The 20870-nt window shown below is 52.4% G+C and overlaps 1 protein-coding gene across 4 annotated transcripts in view; it reads right to left on the reverse strand.

The window, feature by feature from the left end:
- The window catches only part of KIF2A (kinesin family member 2A), a 186389-nt gene that overhangs the window by 12232 nt on the left and 153287 nt on the right, over window positions 1–20870 (reverse strand). For all 4 annotated transcript variants that reach the window (XM_075326312.1, XM_075326303.1, XM_075326328.1 and 1 more), the window contains 2 exons: window positions 2270–2371; window positions 600–735 (listed from right to left, as the gene is read on the reverse strand). In XM_075326312.1, coding sequence (XP_075182427.1) covers window positions 600–735; window positions 2270–2371 — 238 coding nt within the window. The remainder of the gene's footprint in view (window positions 1–599; window positions 736–2269; window positions 2372–20870) is intronic.

Genomic DNA, 20870 nt, shown 5'->3' on the forward strand with positions numbered 1-20870 from the left:
GCGCTTCTAAGAAGTGACATGTCACTTCTTTCCTGCTCTCTGCCTGCAGTCCCCGCTCTGTCTATGGGAGGAGCTGCAGGCAGAGCGCATGAAATCGGCTTTTTTTTCATTACGGACTGTTTCTACAGCGATTTGAAGCGCACGTGTGCTGTTCAAATCGCTGCAGAAATTTCTGCAGGGACAGTACGCAACATGCGCACATAGCCTTAGACTGTTGCCCAAACATGGCGATATATATACATTAATCTAATTTATACAGGTAGCGTATCAATATCACATGATCCAATCATTGGCACCCAACCAAAACACGGATTAAAAAAGTTGCAGCACTCCAGTGAGCGTCCGGTGCCATTTATGGTTCACCAAGCACAGCTCTAATGTTACGGGTGGACGTGGTAGTATAGGTCAGAGGGAATGAGCATAAGCTGTAGTGCCAGGCGTAGACACTGCCAAGATTCCATAGCAGTGCCCAACAAATAACAGGATGAACATGCAGTTTCTTCCATCAGTGAATCAGTGGTGTTTCCAGAGTCCGATCCCATCGATTAGATACTGATGGCCTATATTAAGTATCCCGTTCTGCGTAGCCACACACATACCTCGTAATTCAATAAGAATGACAATCTTCTGCTCTAGGATTGCTTCTAGTTGAGTAGCATAGGAATCCACGTCATAGTCCACCTCTTCTGTCATATCTAGCAGAGCTTTCTCATCTTCCAGCCATCGTATAGATTCCTGTACATGATACAAAACAGAAACTCAAAGTTTTGCTGTGTGGACAAGTAAAGAGGTCGGAAATTTAAGGGCTGGAAAAGGGAGCATCAGTGGTGATCAGATATGGGATGAGTGGTATAAGGGGCTAGAAGCTGTGGTAGGCGGAGCTCCTGAAGAGTGAAATGCACAAGAAAGGGACATAGGGTAACGTCAACCTACAGGTCGTGACCAGAGATGACCACTGACAGCAGTGAGACATCTATACCCAATCACCCACTGACTGCTCACATGGAACAACACAATTTCCATTGCAGGTACACTTCACCAAATGCAATAATACTGCTAATGAAGAATCACTAAGGTACAGTAGTGTAAGGGTTAACACATGAGTGCACTGCAGCTAATATACTATGTTTCCCTGAAAATAAGACCTACCTCAAAAATAAGCCCTAGTTGCGGTTCAATAATGAAGTGTCCAAGCAGCTAAAAAAGTTAAAGAATACTGTAGGACCCTTCATTATAGAAAGACACCCCCAAAAGAGAGAAGAAAAAAAGACAGAAAACCCCGAGATCATACTCACCAAACTCCGACCAGGAGCAGTAGAATGCATCAATGACCTGCGGCAGAACGCACACCCACACACATCAGATCACACCCACCCACACACGTCAGATTTCACACACACACACACACACACACACACACACACACATCCACACACACACACACACACATCCACAATTGCATCTAACGGCATAATGACCTGCGACGCTGTGCAGTGGAGCGAGTGGACCTGCGGGTGGAACGCATGGAGGACCCAGCGGTGGAATGCATCATAGAGACAAGAGAGCAGAGAGTCCTGCTGGCTGGAAGCAAGTGGTATCACCAAATGTGGTGAGTGTGTGCGCAATTGTATGTACAACTCATGAGTGTGTATGTATGCGATCTGGTGTGAGTATTGACCAGAAGGAGGGGAGGACGGCGTGCAGCATACCTGCAGGGAGCACCCTCCGAGGATTGCAAAAGAACCTGAGAGCCAGGCAGATGTTTGGGGTCTGGTAAGAAGGATTCTCCTGGGAAGGGGGTTGGCACCTGCATTTTTTAGGGGGTAAATTTTCCCCCAACCATGCTTCCCTGAGAATAAGCCCAACCCCAAAATTAAGCCCTGGAACTTTTTTCAGGGCTAAAAAAAAAATAAATATAAGACAGTGTCTTATTTTCAGGGAAATGGGGTATAAATTAGTTGTTCATCGCTCCATGACACTGTGTGTGTGTATGCACATATGAAGAAACTTCCCAAATTGCACCGACGGTGGTTTTCTAGGAGAGTGGACTTCTCAAGAACCAGGCCAGAAAAGCCTAAAATATGATGGCTCTGTCACAGGACATCAGATAAGGAGATTAGGTATGTGGAGGTTTCGCTGTACATGACGCAAGCCTGCCTAGCTGGGATGACTAATAGAAACCTATAAAACTACAGTAGGTAGTAAGTACATCTATAGACAACACTCACACAGTACACAAGAAATATGTATATGATGATGGAGGTCCCACCTGGAACACAGCTCTGTGATCTTCTACCACCTGCTCCTCCATCTCCACCATCTGAGACACTGCTTCGTGGAAGGTGAACAGCTGCGGCGAGACCTCTTCCTCCTGAATAGTACAAAGGACAATCCGTATTAATGATGAGAATGAATGGTTCTGTGCAACAAGGGCCAAAAAACCCACACCGCCCATATTTATAAAGTAGGTAATGGCAATTTCATATGCAAAAAGACTCTCCATAATTCTCCTTCACCCACACAAGAGTTTTTAGTAAGAGAAAAAAAAACAAAAAAAAAAAACTAATTTAATAGCTTTGGAAAAAACAGAAAAAAAAAAAGCCAGCGCTCCCCAGGATGAACCAAAACCAATGAATGTGGAGTGTCTCATTTACCTAAAGACTTTAAAGTCACATCTGGCTTCAGAACAAGCCATTACAAAAATAAATAAATAAATAAAATACTGCAAAACAGTGCAAACCATGGCATGCGATTGGTGCTGTCATTAGTACAGTGATACTGATGAATCAAATTAAAGCGCAGTAACCAAACTTTAATAGTTTATTCTCTCCCAAATTAAGTTTTCCCCAGAAACAGCACCACTCACCTCTGTAGGCTTGGACTAATATTGCAGCTGAGCCCCACTCAATGGGGATGAACTGCAATACTAGATTTTTCGTGTGGATGATGGTGGTGATATTAAAGGACAAGAGTAAGCAATCCTATATGTCAATCAACTAATCTGGACCCTTGCTATAGACCACATATAGCATAATGCCTGCTGGGATGTAAACAAAGCAGTTCAAATTTGGCGAGAAAAGGGTTAATAGACCGCACAGCCGTAGAATTGAGGATCCATGTAGACGGAAGGATGTAAACAAAGGCATATATGAGAAAACGCAACCAGTCCTAATTATTGATAACTCAGCTGTATTCCTTGCTGTATACTGCCTCAACAAGTTTCGCCACAGTTATGTGGTTCCTCAGGGGATATGGCATCAACCATTGACATCCATATTGTACACTTTGTGGCCAGATTGTAGGTCTCCCAATTGATCATGGAAGTCCCATTTAAAATAGCCCACTAAAATACCTCTAATTGACCTACTTGGTCCTTTGTGGCAGCCAGTCTTCACTTCTGCATCCGGCTTTCTGGGCACAGGTTCTGGTTATTAAAGGGAACCTGTCACCAGATTTGTTCTCTACAAGCTGCAGCCACCAACAGTGAGCCCTTATATACAGCGTTCTACAATGCTGTACATAAGAGCTTAGGACGCTCTGCACAATATAAAAAAAAAAAGAGAATTTTGTTACTTACCGTAAGAAGGGAATTTTGTTTACTTACCGTAAATTCCTTTTCTTCTAGCTCCAATTGGGAGACCCAGACAATTGGGTGTATAGGCTATGCCTCCGGAGGCCGCACAAAGTATTACACTTAAAAGTGTTAAGCCCCTCCCCTTCTGCCTATACACCCCCCGTGCTCCCACGGGCTCCTCAGTTTTGGTGCAAAAGCAAGAAGGAGGAAAAGAATTAAAAACTGGTTTAAAGTAACTTCAATCCGAAGGAATATCGGAGAACTGAAACCATTCAACATGAACAACATGTGTACACAAAAAAACAGGGGCGGGTGCTGGGTCTCCCAATTGGAGCTAGAAGAAAAGGAATTTACGGTAAGTAAACAAAATTCCCTTCTTCTTTGTCGCTCCATTGGGAGACCCAGACAATTGGGACGTCCAAAAGCAGTCCCTGGGTGGTTAAAATAATACCTCGTAAGAGAGCCGTAAAACGGCCTCTTCCTACAGGTGGGCAACCGCCGCCTGAAGGACTCGTCTACCTAGGCTGGCATCCGCCGAAGCATAGGTATGCACCTGATAGTGTTTCGTGAAAGTGTGCAGGCTCGACCAGGTAGCCGCCTGACACACCTGCTGAGCCGTAGCCTGGTGCCTCAAAGCCCAGGACGCGCCCACGGCTCTGGTAGAATGGGCCTTCAGCCCTGAGGGAACCGGAAGCCCAGCCGAACGGTAGGCTTCGAGAATTGGCTCCTTGATCCACCGAGCCAAGGTTGATTTGGAAGCCTGTGACCCTTTACGCTGGCCAGCGACAAGGACAAAGAGTGCATCCGAGCGGCGCAGGGGCGCCGTCCGAGAAATGTAGAGTCTGAGTGCTCTCACCAGATCTAACAAGTGCAAATCCTTTTCACATTGGTGAACTGGATGAGGACAAAAAGAAGGTAAGGAGATATCCTGATTGAGATGAAAGGGGGATACCACCTTAGGGAGAAATTCCGGAACCGGATGCAGAACCACCTTGTCCTGGTGAAAAACCAGGAAAGGGGCTTTGCATGACAGCGCTGCTAGCTCAGACACTCTCCGAAGTGAAGTGACTGCTACTAGAAAAACCACTTTCTGCGAAAGGCGTGAGAGAGAAATATCTCTCATTGGCTCGAATGGTGGTTTCTGAAGAACCAGCAGCACCCTGTTCAGATCCCAGGGTTCTAACGGCCGCTTGTAAGGAGGAACGATGTGACAAACCCCCTGCAGGAACGTGCGTACCTGTGGAAGTCTGGCTAGGCGCTTCTGGAAAAACACAGAGAGCGCTGAGACTTGTCCCTTAAGGGAGCCGAGCGACAAACCCTTTTCCAGTCCAGATTGAAGGAAGGACAGAAAAGTGGGCAAGGCAAAAGGCCAGGGAGAAAAACCCTGAGCAGAGCACCACGACAGGAAAATTTTCCACGTCCTGTGGTAGATCTTGGCGGACGTTGGTTTCCTAGCCTGTCTCATAGTGGCAATGACGTCTTGAGATAACCCTGAAGACGCTAGGATCCAGGACTCAATGGCCACACAGTCAGGTTGAGGGCCGCAGAATTCAGATGGAAAAACGGCCCTTGAGATAGCAAGTCTGGTCGGTCTGGTAGTGCCCACGGTTGGCCGACCGTGAGATGCCACAGATCCGGGTACCACGACCGCCTCGGCCAGTCTGGAGCGACGAGGATGACGCGGCGGCAGTCGGCCCTGATCTTGCGTAACACTCTGGGCAACAGTGCCAGCGGAGGAAACACATAAGGGAGCTGAAACTGCGACCAATCCTGAACTAAGGCGTCTGCCGCCAGAGTTCTGGGATCTTGAGACCGTGCCATGAACACCGGTACCTTGTTGTTGTGCCGTGACGCCATGAGGTCGACGTCCGGCACCCCCCAGCGGCAACAGATCTCCTGAAACACGTCCGGGTGAAGGGACCATTCCCCTGCGTCCATGCCCTGGCGACTGAGATAGTCTGCTTCCCAGTTTTCCACGCCTGGAATGTGAACTGCAGAGATGGTGGAGGCCGTGGCTTCCACCCACATCAAAATCCGCCGGACTTCCTGGAAGGCTTGCCGACTGCGTGTGCCGCCTCGGTGATTGATGTATGCCACCGCTGTGGAATTGTCCGACTGAATTCTGATCTGCTTGCCTTCCAGCCACTGCTTGAACACCTTCAGGGCAAGATACACTGCCCGTATTCCCAGAACATTGATCTGAAGCGAGGACTCTTGCTGGGTCCACGTACCCTGAGCCCTGTGGTGGAGAAAAACCGCTCCCCACCCTGAGACTCGCGTCCGTCGTGACCACCTCCCAGGATGGGGGTAGGAAGGATTTCCCCTTCGATAATGAAGTGGGAAGAAGCCACCACCGAAGGGAAGCTTTGGTCGCCTGAGAGAGGGAGACGTTCCTGTCGAGGGACGTCGGCTTCCTGTCCCATTTGCGTAGGATGTCCCATTGAAGTGGACGCAGGTGAAACTGCGCGAACGGAACTGCCTCCATTGCTGCCACCATCTTCCCCAGGAAGTGCATGAGGCGCCTCAAGGGGTGTGACTGGCCTTGAAGGAGAGATTGTACCCCTGTCTGTAGTGACCGCTGCTTGATCAGTGGAAGCTTCACTATCGCTGAGAGGGTATGAAACTCCATGCCAAGATATGTCAGCGATTGGGCCGGTGTCAGATTTGACTTTGGAAATTGATGATCCACCCGAAACTCTGGAGAGTCTCCAGGGTAGCGTCGAGGCTGTGTTGGCATGCCTCTAGAGAGGGTGCCTTGATCAACAGATCGTCCAAGTACGGGATCACCGAGTGACCCTGAGAGTGGAGGACCGCTACTACAGTAGCCATCACCTTGGTGAAAACCCGTGGAGCTGTTGCCAGGCCGAACGGCAGTGGCACGAACTGCAGGTGTTCGTTTTCTATGGCGAAGCGCAAGAAGCGCTGGTGCTCTGGAGCAATCGGTACGTGGAGATATGCATCCTTGATATCGATCGATGCAAGGAAATCTCCTTGGGACATTGAGGCGATGACGGAGCGGAGGGATTCCATCCGGAACCGCCTGGTCTTTACGTGTTTGTTGAGAAGTTTCAGGTCCAGGACAGGACGGAAAGACCCGTCCTTCTTTGGGACCACAAACAAGTTGGAGTAAAAACCGTGACCCTGTTGCTGAATAGGAACAGGGACCACCACTCCTTCTGCCTTCAGAGTGCCCAGCGCCTGCAGAAGAGCCTCGGCTCGCTCGGGAGGCGGGGATGACCTGAAGAATCGAGTCGGGGGACGAGAGGTGAACTCTATCTTGTAACCGTGAGACAGAATGTCTCTCACCCAACGGTCTTTTACCCCGTGGCAGCCAGGTGTCGCAAAAGCGGGAGAGCCTGCCACTGACCGAAGATGCGGAGTGGGGAGGCCGAAAGTCATGAGGAAGCCGCTTTGGTAGCGGCACCTCCGGTGGCCTTTTTAGGACGTGACTTAGACCGCCATGCATCAGAGTTCCTTTGATCTTTCTGAGGCCTTGTGGACGAGGAAAATTGGGACCTGCCTGCGCCCCGAAAGGACCGAAAACTCGACTGCCCCCTCCTCTGTTGGGGTATTTTCGGTTTGGGCTGGGGTAAGGATGTATCCTTTCCCTTGGATTGTTTGATGATTTCATCCAAACGCTCGCCAAACAATCGGTTGGCAGAAATTGGCAAACTGGTTAAGCGCTTTTTGGAAACAGAATCTGCCTTCCATTCCCGTAGCCACAAGGCCCTGCGGAGTACCACCGAATTGGCGGCTGCAACCGCCGTACGGCTCGCAGAGTCCAGAACAGCATTAATAGCGTAAGACGCAAATGCCGAAGTCTGTGTGGTTTTGGACGCCACCTGTGGCGCGGACGTGCGTGTGGCTGCGTCGATTTGCGCTTGACCTGCTGAGATAGCTTGCAGCGCCCATACGGCTGCGAATGCTGGGGCAAAAGAAGCGCCGATAGCTTCATAGATGGATTTCAACCAGAGCTCCATCTGCCTGTCAGTGGCATCTTTGAGTGAAGCCCCGTCTTCCACTGCAAGTATGGATCTAGCTGCCAGTCTGGAGATTGGAGGATCCACTTTGGGACACTGAGCCCAACTTTTGACCACGTCAGGGGGAAAGGGATAACGTGTATCCTTAAGGCGCTTAGAAAAAACGCTTATCTGGACAAGCATGGTGATTCTGGACTGCCTCTCTGAAATCAGAGTGGTCCAGAAACATACTCGGTGTACGCTTGGGAAACCTGAAACGGAATTTCTCCTGCTGTGAAGCTGACTCCTCCACCGGAGGAGCTGAGGGAGAAATATCCAACATACGATTGATGGACGCAATAAGGTCGTTCACTATGGCGTCCCCGTCCGGAGTATCAAGATTGAGAGCGGCCTCAGGATCAGAATCCTGATCAGCTGTGTCCGCATCATCAACTAGAGATTCCCCCCGCTGAGACCCTGAACAATATGAGGATGTCAAGGGAATTGTCAAGCGAGCTCGCTTAGTCGGTCTGGGGCCGGGGTCTGTGTCAGAACCCTCAGCCTGGGATCCATGAGACACCCCAGGAGGACATTGTTGGTCCAACTGAGGTGGGCCAGGGAACAAAGATTCAACAGAGTCCCTGTGCTGAGATACCGGCCTGGACTGCAAGGCTTCTAGTATCTTAGCCATAGTCTCAGAGAGTTTTGCAAACTCTGTCCCCGTCACCTGAACAGTGTCAGCAGGTGGCTCCCCCTGGGCCCCCCTTAGCAGAGGCTCTAGCTGAGTAAGTGCCACAGGGGCCGAACAGTGCTCACAATGAGGGTCAGTGGAACCTGCCGGTAGCGGGGTCATACATGCGCCGCAGGCAGCATAATAAGCCTGTGTTTTGGCACCCCTGCCTTTCGTGGGCGCCATGCTATTATCTTCCCTGAGTAACACAATAGGGTATATAGCCAGAAATCAACTGTGCACCATATAGTGTAAAATATGTATACCATAAACATATAATGTTACACTACTGCACAATGGGGCTAGCACCACAGGTGCTGCTTACCACCCGCTTAAAGCGGTTGTGAGGCCACCAGAGTCCCTGCCCGAGTCTCCCAGACTTTGTCCCCCTCTGTAGCGTCCAAGGAGCTGACAGGAATGGCTGCCGGCGTCCTGAGGAGAGGAGGGAGCCGTGGGCGTGGCTCAGAAAGAGTGGGAGCTGGTGCCTGCACTGTGCACAGTGAGGGGAGTGGAGTATGCAAAGCATGCTCCAGCCCTCAGTGCTGCTCGTTCTGTGCAGCGTCCCGCCCTTCCCCTGCCTGTCAGGGCTGTGGGCGGGAGGAAAGGAAACTAGGCCGCAAAAAACCGGGGACTCTAGTAATAAACGTGGCCGCCGTAAAAGCGCGGCCGGCGCGAAAGTCCCCGGCGCACTACAAGTCCCAGCCGCGCCTTTCCCTGGCAGCGGCGGTTAGTGCGGCAGTCCCTATGCATAAACACACTCAGCAGCGCTGAGTGTGTAATGGCACATATTAACCCGGTCAGCGCCGCGGTCCCCGGTGCACTAGCACACCCAGCAATGCTGGCGTGTTGCTGTGCGCGGTCCCCACGGGGACACAGAGTACCTCCAAGTAGCAGGGCCATGTCCCTGAACGATACCCGGCTCCTATCCAGCAGTCTCCCAGGAGTTGTGGATGAAGCACGGTCTCAGTGCCTGGAGACCGATAGGATCCCACTTCACCAGAGCCCTGAGGGGGATGGGGAAGGAAAGCAGCATGTGGGCTCCAGCCTCCGTACCCGCAATGGATACCTCAACCTTAACTACACCGCCGACAAGAGTGGGGTGAGAAGGGAGCATGCTGGGGGCCCTATATGGGCCCACTTTTCTTCCATCCGATATAGTCAGCAGCTGCTGCTGACCAATCTGTGGAGCTGTGCGTGCGTGTCTGACCTCCTTCGCACAAAGCAAAAAACTGAGGAGCCCGTGGGAGCACGGGGGGTGTATAGGCAGAAGGGGAAGGGCTTAACACTTTTAAGTGTAATACTTTGTGCGGCCTCCGGAGGCATAGCCTATACACCCAATTGTCTGGGTCTCCCAATGGAGCGACAAAGAAATTCTTTTTCTTATAGTTCCGTCATGGGAGACCCAGACCATGGGTGTATAGCTACTGCCTCCGGAGGACACACAAAGTACTACACTCAAAACGTGTAGCTCCTCCCTCCTAGCATATACACCCCCTGCTAGCCAGTCCTAGCCAGTTTAGTGCAAAAGCTGAAGGAGGACATCCACCCACAAGAAGAGACAGAGTAAAACCCGGAAGAACCGGAACCTCTGTCTACAACAACAACAGCCGGTGAAGACACACGGAACAAGAAACCTGCCAACAGGCAATAGGGAGGGTGCTGGGTCTCCCATGACGGAACTATAAGAAAAAGAATTTACGGTAAGTAACAAAATTCTCTTTTTCTTTATCGTTCCTATGGGAGACCCAGACCATGGGACGTTCTAAAGCAGTCCATGGGTGGGAATAAACAGACAACTGAGAAGCAGGCGAAACCTAACTTCACAAATGGGCGACAGACGCCTGAAAGATGCGTCTGCCCAAGCCCGCGTCTGCCAAAGCATGAGCATGCCTTGGGTAGTGCTTCGAAAAAGTATGCAGACTAATCCGAGTGGCAGTCTGACAGACCTGCTTAGCCGTAGCCTGGTGCCTGAAAGCCCAAAAGGCACCGACAGCTCTGATCAAGTGTGCCCTGATCCCCGGCGGGGAAGGCACTTGTAGGCATCGGAAATAGCCGACCTAAGCCAACGAACCAGGGTCGGCTTAGATGCCGAGAGACCGCTACGCTGACTAGTGGTCAGCACCAGAGAGAGGTGCACCGCCTAATAACGGCGGTGCGAGACTCATAGATCCGGAGCGCCCGCACCAGATCCAGGATATGCAACGCTTTTTCAAAGCGATGAACAGGAGACGGACAAAAGGAAGGCAGGAAAAATGCCCCGGATAAGGTGGAAGCAGCAACCCCCTTAGGGAGAAAGTCCGGAGTCGGACAGAGACCACCTTGTCTTGATGAAAAAAACAAAAAAGGGGGTGACTCCGAAGAGAGTGCAGCCAAAACTCTCTGGCGGGAAATTATGGCCACTAGAAAGACTACTTTCTGTGAAAGATGAAAACAAAGAAACCTCCCTAAGAGGCTCAAAGGGGGGTTTCCGGAAACCGTGAGGACCGGATTAAGGTCCCAGGGCTCCATAGGCCGCCGGTAAGGCGGAATGATGTGAGATGCGCCCTTGAAGTAGCGCACCGGAGCCAGCCGGACGCTACGCCGCTGGCACACACTGACAGAGCCGAGACCTGTCCCTTAATGAGGGATAATCCTAGCTGTAGACCGGACTGTGGAAGGGACAGGAGGGTCGGCAAGGCCAAAAAGGCCAAAGGACACTTTGGAGCTCGAGTCATAGTGGAGATGACTTCAGGAGGGATACCAGAAGTCGTCAAGATCCAGGACTCAAGAGCCACGCCGTCAATCTGAGAGTCCAGAATTCTGGCGGACAAAACGGACCTTTTGAGAGAAGGTCTGGACGGTCCGGAAGATGCCATGGCAACACAACGGACAGATGGAGCAGGTCAGGGTACCAAGCCTGCCTGGGTCAGTCTGGAGTATGAGAATGACCCGACGGACCTCTTTACTGATCTTGCGCAGGACTCTGGACAAGAGCTAGAGGGTAAAACACGTAAAAGAGACGAAGCTGGGACCAAACATGAACCAGTGCGTCTGCCGCAAAACCTGAGGATCGTGGACCACGGTTGGACAGCTGAAATAGTCTGCCTCGCAGTTTTCACGTCTAGGATGTGGGCTGCGGATACGGTGGACTAAAAGTCCCTCGTCCACTGAAGAATGCGTTGAGCCGCCAACATTGCCAGGCGGCTGAGTGTCCCGCCCTGGAAGTTGATGTAGGAAAACGCTGTCACGTTGTCCGACTGGACTCGAATGTGCCTAGCCGCCAACAGATGGTGAAAGGCTTAGAGAGCTAGAAATACAGCTCTGATTTCCAGCACATTGATCCAGAGGGCTGATTCGGACAGAGTCCAAGCGCCCTGCGCTCCACGGTGGAGATATACTGCTCCCAAGGCGGGTAGACTAGCATCCTGGTGAGGATCACCCGGGACGGGGCCAGGAAGGAGCGTCCCTGAGACAGAGTGGCCGAAGCCACCACTGAAACGAGCCCCTGGTCAGTGGCGAAGCCACCACCCCGTGGAAGGAGGAAGTTCGCTTGTACAGCGGAAATATCCAGTCTCAGAGGACGCAGGAGAAACTGGGCAAGGAATCGCTTCCATTGACGCCACCATCTGACCAGCACCTGTATTCGGTGCCTGATAGAACGACGTCGACCGCCAGCGGAGGGACTACTGTTCGACTAAGGGCAGCTTCACAAGTGCCGACAGAGTCTCGAATTGCGTCTCTGGTTCGAAGTCAGAGTGGACTTGGACAGAATGACAAGCCACCCGAATTGGTTAGAGTGGCGAGAGTGAGCGAAGCACTCTGCTAAGAGTCTGCACTGGATGAAGCCCCGACAAGAAGACCGTCCAGGGCAAAAGATCACTGCCAATCCCTAGAGGTGCAGGACCCTAATCACAGCTGCCCCAATGAGAATACTCGAGGGGCCGTGGCTAACCCCAAGGGAAGAGCCACGAATTGGACCACTCCGATTGCAAAACATAGCCAACGCTGGTGTGAAACTGCGATTGGCACCTGCAGATAGGCATCTCTGATGCTGATGGCTGCTAGGGAATCTCCTTCGGTTATTGATTGATCCGGTGAAAAACACACGGAACAAGACCGAGACTCCATGTGAAAACGCCACACCTGACCATGCTTGAAAAGCTAAAGATCCAGGTTGGAAGGCACCGCCCTCTTCGGGGACTAGGAATAGATTTAAGCAGAAATCTCAGAACCGTTCCCAGTCGGGAACTGGTACAGTTACTCCATTGGCCTGCAAGAAAGCCACGGCCTGTGAGAAGGCGGCGGCCTTGGAGCCGGGGGGAGTTGACAGAAAAAATCTGTTTGGCGGGTGGATAGAATTCCATCCTGTAGGCATGGGAGATATAATCCCGCACCCACTGAACGGAGACGTGTTAAAACCATACGTCGCCAAGTGGGAGAGCCTGCCACCGACCAAGGACGTTGTTGGCGTGGCTAGATAGCTCGGAGGAAGCTGACTCAGTGGCAGCATCTCCTGCGGTATTCTGAAGACGCAGCTTCGAGCGCCATTCGGGTCTATGAACCTTGGCCGAGCTAGTGGACGAGGCTGAGGGCTTAGAGAACGATCAGATGGAGGAACGAAACAAACGAAACCCCAACTGATTCCTGCCCTGGACAGGTTCCCTGGTTTAGGTTTGTGGCATGGAAGAACTCTTCCCGCCAAGAGCTTCCTTAATTTCATCCAGTTGGTTCCGAAGAGACTGGTCCCAACAAAAGGGAGCCCAGCAAGGAACTTCTATAGAAGCATCTGCCTTCCATTTCCGAAGCCACAGGAGCCTGCGGATAGCGAGGAAAGAAGCCGAGGCCACCGCAGTGCGGTGTCCAGCATGGCAGACATGGCATAGGATGAAAAGACTGAAGTCTGGAAGTTCAGGCAACCATTTCGGGCATAGAGTCCCTGTGAGGGAATGCATCTCCTCTAGAGAAGTAGAAAAGGCTACAAAAAAAGCGCACTGCTGTAAAGCTGAGGAGAACGAAGCTCCTGCCGCCCCCATACAGATTTGGCCAGAAGGACAACCTGGCGGACCGCAAAACCTTAAGTGAGGAGCCATCAGCCACTGACATAACGGTCCGGGCTGAGCCACCTGTGGTGAATGAGCCCACTTCTTGACCACCAGTGGTGGAAAGGGAAAAAACAGTCCTCTGACAGTCGCTTCCCATGAAGCGTGATTCTGAGCGGACCCTGGGCTTGATCACAGTGGCCTGAAAACTGGAGTGGTTAAGGAACACACATTGTGTTCTCCTAGGCAAGGTAACTCCGGCGGAGTGAGGTCCAGTACAAAATTAATGTACCGTGGGATCCTTATAGAGGTGCCGTCAGCCACTGATACAACTATCCGGGCTGAAAGTCTAGACACCGGAGGGACCACCCTTGGCGAATGAGCTCACTCCTTGACCACCTCTGATGGGAGGGGGAAACAGTCATCAGAACCCCGCTTTGGGGTCTGACAGGACAGGCTGTGGGCTTGGACACAGTGGGCTGAAAACTGGAGTGGTTAAGGAACACACTCCTTGTCCTGTTTAAGGTATACTGATGCCCTTCTGCCAGCGGGGAATAATCCCCTGATACAGGCGGATGGAGGTCCAGTACAAGCATAATGGACGCAATCCAATCATTAGCATCTGCGTCACCTACGAACAGATCAGTGGTACATGAAGTAGCGTCCGAGCCCCTGGTAGAGACATCCTCCTCGTCCAGTGAGTCAGCTCGTAATCAGAGCTGCGGGACGGGGAGGACAGGGGACCCTGCGTCTCCATGTCAGGAGGACGGGGTCTGAGACCAGAAGGAGAGTCCTCTGTGAGCTTAGCTGAGCGAGCTGTAGCAGAAAACGCCCTGAGAAGGGGGCTGCATGCTCAGCAGATTCCGGGACAGCCGACCCCTGGAAATAGCGGATTCTAGCCAAACCAGGGGTCAGCCACCGAAGCCGGAGCAGCTGGAGGGACCACTGATGAGCCTCCAGGCTGAGGGGCCACTGTGTTTATGAGCTCGGTACAGCCGTACGAGACTACATGCAGTGCATAATAAAAACAGCCTTGCAGCCTTGCTCTGATGTGAGACATGCTGCAGAGGTGGGGGCTCTGTCCTAGAATGGCCCCCAGCATATATAAACAGATAAAATAAGCAGCTGCACAAACCGGAGGATGTGGCTGCCAGATCGTTTAAACATTTCTGTGCTCTCCAGTCCCTCAGCCCAGGCCCCCACTTGTCACAATGTGGAATCTCTGTGCCTATGCAGGCACAGAGAACGCTGAGAAAATGGCGACCGGAGCGAGAGGGGGCGGGGCCTACTCTGAGAGCGGCAAATGAGGTTGCCAGGGGAGGGAATCCTTCCTCAGTGAGGAGTGTCCCTTCCCTGTGCTGCACAGCCGCTGGGCGGAGCCACACTGTCCCTCTGCATGACTGACATGCAGAGGCAGTGGAAACCGAAACTAGGCCTCAGGCGAAGCCGGGGCCTAGATTTAAACATGCGGCCGGCGTGCAGGCACCATCGGCGCGGTTCTCCAGTGAAAACTGGAGAACCGGCCGGAAATGTTAACACAAACATAAAACACACTCTCCCCAATAAATAAAGTATAAAGGACCCCTGGAAAGACCACTTTCTGTGGTAATAACGTCTCATATACTTAGCTTGTGAGACGCAGGTTGCCAGGTCCCTGGGAGGTGAGCGCTCCGTCCAGCAGGATCCTGAAAAAGGGCTGCGGATGGAGACCGGTCTCCTGCAAAGCAGAGAGAACCGTGTTGGCTCCCACTTCAAGCCAGAGCCCCAGGGGATGGTGAAGGAGCGCGGCATGAGAAGGCTCCAGCCTTGGAAAATCAACCTTAACAGCACCGCCGACACAGTGGGGTGAGAAGGGACATGCCGGGAGTCCAGCTGGACCCGCTTTTCTTCCAAATCTTTGATCCAAAAGGAAAAATCAAAAATCAAAATCAGAGAATGCATGTGTGTGTGACCTCCTGAAACACAAAGCATTGAACTGGCTAGGACTGGCTAGCAGGGGGTGTATATGCTAGGAGGGAGGAGCTACACGTTTTGAGTGTAGTACTTTGTGTGTCCTCCGGAGGCAGTAGCTATACACCCATGGTCTGGGTCTCCCATAGGAACGATAACGAAGAAGGGAATTTTGTTACTTACCGTAAATTCCTTTTCTTCTAGCTCCTATTGGGAGACCCAGACGATTGGGTGTATAGCACTGCCCTCCGGAGGCCACACAAAGCATTACACTAAAAAGTGTAAGGCCCCTCCCCTTCTGGCTATACACCCCCAGTGGGATCACTGGCTCACCAGTTTTAGTGCAAAAGCAAGAAGGAGGAAAGCCAATAACTGGTTTAAACAAATTCACTCCAAAGTAACATCGGAGAACTGAAAACCATTCAACATGAACAACATGTGTACCCGAAAAACCACCAAAAATCCCGAAGGACAACAGGGCGGGTGCTGGGTCTCCCAATAGGAGCTAGAAGAAAAGGAATTTACGGTAAGTAACAAAATTCCCTTCTTCGGCGCTCCATTGGGAGACCCAGACGATTGGGACGTCCAAAAGCTGTCCCTGGGTGGGTAAAGAAATACCTCATGTTAGAGCTGCAAAGACAGCCCTCCCCTACGGGGAGGCAACTGCCGCCTGCAGGACTCTTCTACCTAGGCTGGCGTCCGCCGAAGCATAGGTATGCACCTGATAATGTTTGGTGAAAGTGTGCAGACTCGACCAGGTAGCTGCCTGGCACACCTGTTGAGCCGTAGCCTGGTGTCGTAATGCCCAGGACGCACCCACGGCTCTGGTAGAATGGGCCTTCAGCCCTGATGGAACCGGAAGCCCAGCAGAACGGTAGGCTTCAAGAATCGGTTCTTTGATCCATCGAGCCAGGGTGGCTTTGGAAGCCTGCGACCCTTTGCGCTTACCAGCGACAAGGACAAAGAGTGCATCCGAGCGGCGCAGGGGCGCCGTGCGGGAAATGTAGATTCTGAGTGCTCTCACCAGATCCAACAAATGTAGATCCTTTTCATACCGATGCACTGCATGCGGATAAAAGGAAGGCAAGGAGATATCCTGATTAAGGTGAAAAGAGGACACCACCTTAGGGAGAAACTCCTGAATGGGACGCAGCACTACCTTGTCCTGGTGGAACACCAGGAAAGGAGCTTTGCATGACAGCGCTGCTAGTTCAGACACTCTCCGAAGAGACGTGACCGCTACCAGAAAGGCCCCTTTCTGTGAGAGTCGAGAAAGTGACACATCCCTCAGGGGCTCGAAAGGCGGCTTCTGGAGAGCAACAAGGACCTTGTTTAGATCCCACGGATCTAACGGCCTCCTGTACGGAGGTACGATATGACACACCCCCTGCAGGAACGTGCGCACCTGAGAAAGTCGCGCTAGACGCTTCTGAAAAAACACGGATAGTGCCGAGACTTGCCCTTTAAGGGAGCCGAGCGACAAGCCCTTTTCCAACCCAGATTGCAGGAAGGAAAGAAAGACAGGTAACGCGAATGGCCAGGGGGATACTCCTTGTGCAGAGCACCAGGATAAGAAAATCTTCCACGTTCTGTGGTAGATCTTAGCAGAAGTGGACTTCCTAGCCTGCCTCATGGTGGCCACGACCCCTTGGGGTAATCCTGAAGACGCTAGGATCCAGGACTCAATGGCCACACAGTCAGGTTCAGGGCCGCAGAATTCCGATGGAAAAATGGCCCTTGGGACAGTAAGTCTGGACGGTCTGGTAGTGCCCACGGTTGGCCGACCGTGAGATGCCACAGATCCGGGTACCACGACCTCCTCGGCCAGTCTGGGGCGACGAGTATGACGCGGCCGCAATCGGATCTGATCTTGCGTAACACTCTGGGCCAGAGTGCCAGAGGTGGAAACACATAAGGGAGCCCGGAACTGCGACCAATCTTGCACTAAGGCGTCTGCCGCCAGAGCTCTTTGATCGCGAGACCGCGCTATGAAGGTCGGGACCTTGTTGTCGTGCCGAGACGCCATTAGGTCGACGTCCGGCACCCCCCAGCGGCTGCAGATTTCCTGAAAACACGTCCGGGTGAAGGGACCATTCCCCTGCGGCCATGCCCTGGCGACTGAGGAAGTCTGCTTCCCAGTTTTCTACGCCCGGGATGTGAACTGCTGATATGGTGGATGCTCTGTCCTCCACCCACATCAGAATCTGCCTGATTTCCTGGAAGGCTTGCCGACTGCGTGTCCCTCCTTGGTGGTAGATGTATGCCACCGCTGTGGAGTTGTCCGACTGAATTCGGATGTGTGTGCTTTCCAGCCACGGCTGGAAGGCTTGCAGGGCAAGATACACTGCCCAGATTTCCAGCACATTGATTTGAAGGATGGACTCCTCTGAGGAGAGTCCTTGACCGTCTGAGAAGGGGGACGTTTCTTCTAGGGACGTCGACTTCCCATCCCATTGGCAAAGAATGCCACATTGGAGTGGACGCAGATGAAACTGCGCGAAATTGACTGCCTCTGCATGAGGCGTGTTAAGGAGTGTGACTGGCTGTGAAGGAGAGACTGCACCCCCGTCTGTAGTGAACGCTGTTTGTCCAGCGGAAGCTTCGCTATCGCTGAGGGAGCGTGACACTCCGTGCCCAGATATGTCAGCGATTGGGTCGGTGTCAGATTTAACCTTGAGAAGTTGATGATCCACCCGAAACTCTGGAGAGTCTCCAGCGCTACGCTCAGGCTGTGTTGGCATGCCTCTAGAGAGGATGCCTTGACAAGTCGACCGTCCAAGGAAGGATCACCGAGTGACCCTGAGAGTGCAGGACTGCTCCCACTGCTGCCCTGAACATGTTCAAACTCCGTAGGGCTGTCGCCAGACCGAAGGGCAGGGTTACGAACTGAAGATGCTCGTCTTGAATAACGAAACGTAGCAAACGTTGGTGCTCTGGAGCGATCGGCACGTGGAGATAAGCATCCTGATGTCTATTGATGCTAGGAAATCTCCTTGAGACATTGAGGCAATGACGGAGCGGAGGGATGCCCTCCGGAACCGCCTGGCCTTCACGTGCTTGTTGAGCAGTTTTAGGTCCCCCACAATCAGAATGGAGGAAAAACTGTGTCTTGTTCCTGAAGAGGAACAGGAATTACCACTCATTCTGCCTGCAGAAGAGCATCGGCTCGGTGGGTAGGTGGGGAAGTTCTGAAGAATCGAGACGGAGGCCGAGAACAGAACTCTATCCTGTACACGTGAGACACGATGTCTCTCACCCACCGGTCTGTGACCTGTGGCAGCTAAATGTCGCCAAAGCGGGAGAGTCTGCCACCAACCGCGGATGCGGAGAGAGAGAGCTTAAAGTCATGAGAAGACCGCCTTGGAAGCGGTTCCTCTGGCTGCCTTCCTTGGGCGTGATTGAGCCCGCCTGGAATCTGAGCCCCTCTGAGCCTTTTGAGCCCTTTTGGACTAGGACAATTTGGACCTGCCCGAGCCTGGGAAGGACCGAAACCTCGACTGTCTCTCTCGGACAGCATTAATAGGGTAATTCGCAATGCAGACATTGCGAGGATAAGGACACTACCTGCGGCACAGATGTACCTGTGCACAAGACCAGCTGCGCAAGACCAGCTGACATAGCTTAGAGTGCCCATACGGCTGCGAATGCCGGAGCAACCGACACGCCGATAGCTTCATAGACAGATTTCAACCAGAGGTCCATCTGTCTGTCAATGGCATCTTTAAGTGAAGTCCCATCTCCACTGCAACTATGGATCTAGCCGCCAGCCTGGAGATTGGGGGATCCACCTTTGGACCCTGGGTCCAGCGCCTGACCACGTCAGGGGGAAAGGGATAACATGTATCCTTAATACATTTGGAGAAACGCTTATCTGGTAAGCGTGGTGATCCTGAACTGCTTCTCTGAAGTCAGCGTGGCCAGAAAAGTACTCAATGTACGCTTGAGATACTGAAATGGGATTTCTCCTGCTGGGAAGCTGACTCCTCCACTGAAGGTGCTGGGGGAGAGATATCCAACATGCCATTGCTGGACGCTATAAGATCATTCCGCATGGCGTCACCATCCGGTGTATCCGGATTGAGAGCGGTGTCAGGATCAAAGTCCTGATCAGCCACGTCTGCCTCATCATACAGAGAGTCCTCTGCTGTGACCCTGACTAGTGAGGAGGCCGAGTGCCGCCCCCAGCGAGCTCGCTTAGGCTGTCTGGGACCGTCGTCCGTGTTGGACTGCAAGTCACAAGCCGAAACTGCAACACCGTCCCTGTCCATGGACAGGATTCACAGGTGGTTCCTTTGGCCACCTCTAGTAGAGACCCCGGCTGACCAAGTGCTACAGAGGAGCATTGCACACAATGGGGACAGTATCATATGCAGTAAAAACAGCATAGAAAGCCTGTGTTGCTTTTTTGCTGCTGTAGTCCCTTCAGCACATGCAATATGAGCAGCTTAGAAAGCCTGTGCCTTGGCACCCTTGCTTTTTTGCTGCTGTAGACTAGCCATCCAGGAGAATATCTCCAAGAGTAGCGACCGTACAGTGCAATGTATAGCATACAAGCATAAGTACAAATGAACACTGCAGCACATGCAATACAAGCAGCCTAGAAAAACTGTGCCTTAGCACCTTTGCTTTTTTGCTGCTGTAGTCTAGCCATTCTAGGAGAATATAGCCAAGAATAGCGACCGTACAGTGCAATGTATAGCATACAAGCATAAGTACAAATGAACACTTCAGCACATGCAATACAAGCAGCATAGAAAGCCTGTGCCTTAGCACCCTTGCTTTTTTGCTGCTGTAGTCTAGCCATTCTAGGAGAATAAAGCCAAGAATAGCGACCGTACAGTGCAATGTATAGCATACAAGCATAAGTACAAATGAACACTTCAGCACATGCAATACAAGCAGCATAGAAAGCCTGTGCCTTAGCACCCCTGCTTTTTGCTGCTGTTGTCTCGCCATCTAAGAGGGCATATAGCCAAAAATAGCGACCTACAGTGCAGTGTAAGCTAAAATACAAATGGACACAGCGGTATTTAGTGGGGTCAGCACTTCAGGTGCTGCTTACCGCCCGCCTATAGGCGGGTGTGTGGTCGCCAGAGTCCTGTGGCTGGTTGCCCAGAGCTTGACTCCGTTCTCCAGCTCGGACTGCAGGAATGGCTGCCGGCGTCCTTCTCCAGCTCGTGTGACGAGGGGCGGGCCGTGGGCGTGCCCAAGGCAAGAGCGGGAAACCGGCGTCCCACTGTGTCCAGTGAAGGGGGCTGGAGAATGCAAAGCAGACTCCAGCCCTCGGCGCTGACTTTCTGTACAGCGTCCCGCCTCTCCCCTGACTGGCAGGGCTGGGGGCGGGAACGAAACGGAAACTAGGCCGCAAAGCCGGGGACTCGAGTAACAAGCGTGGCCGTCCTATGTGCACGGCCAGCGCGGAGTCCCCGGCGCACCACAAGTCCCAGCCGCGCCACAGTGTAAAAACACCCAGCAGCGGCCCGGCGCGGCAGTTCCCAATACATAAATTCACACAGCGAAGCTGCCGTGAATAATAGCACGAGCGCTCCGCGCTGTTGTCCCCGGCGCACTAGCACTCCCAGCAATGCTGGTGTGCGTGTGCGCGATGTGTACGGGGACACAGTACCTTAATGTAGCAG

Source organism: Anomaloglossus baeobatrachus, chromosome 1 (genome assembly GCF_048569485.1).
Source record: "Anomaloglossus baeobatrachus isolate aAnoBae1 chromosome 1, aAnoBae1.hap1, whole genome shotgun sequence".
NCBI lineage: Eukaryota > Metazoa > Chordata > Amphibia > Anura > Aromobatidae > Anomaloglossus > Anomaloglossus baeobatrachus.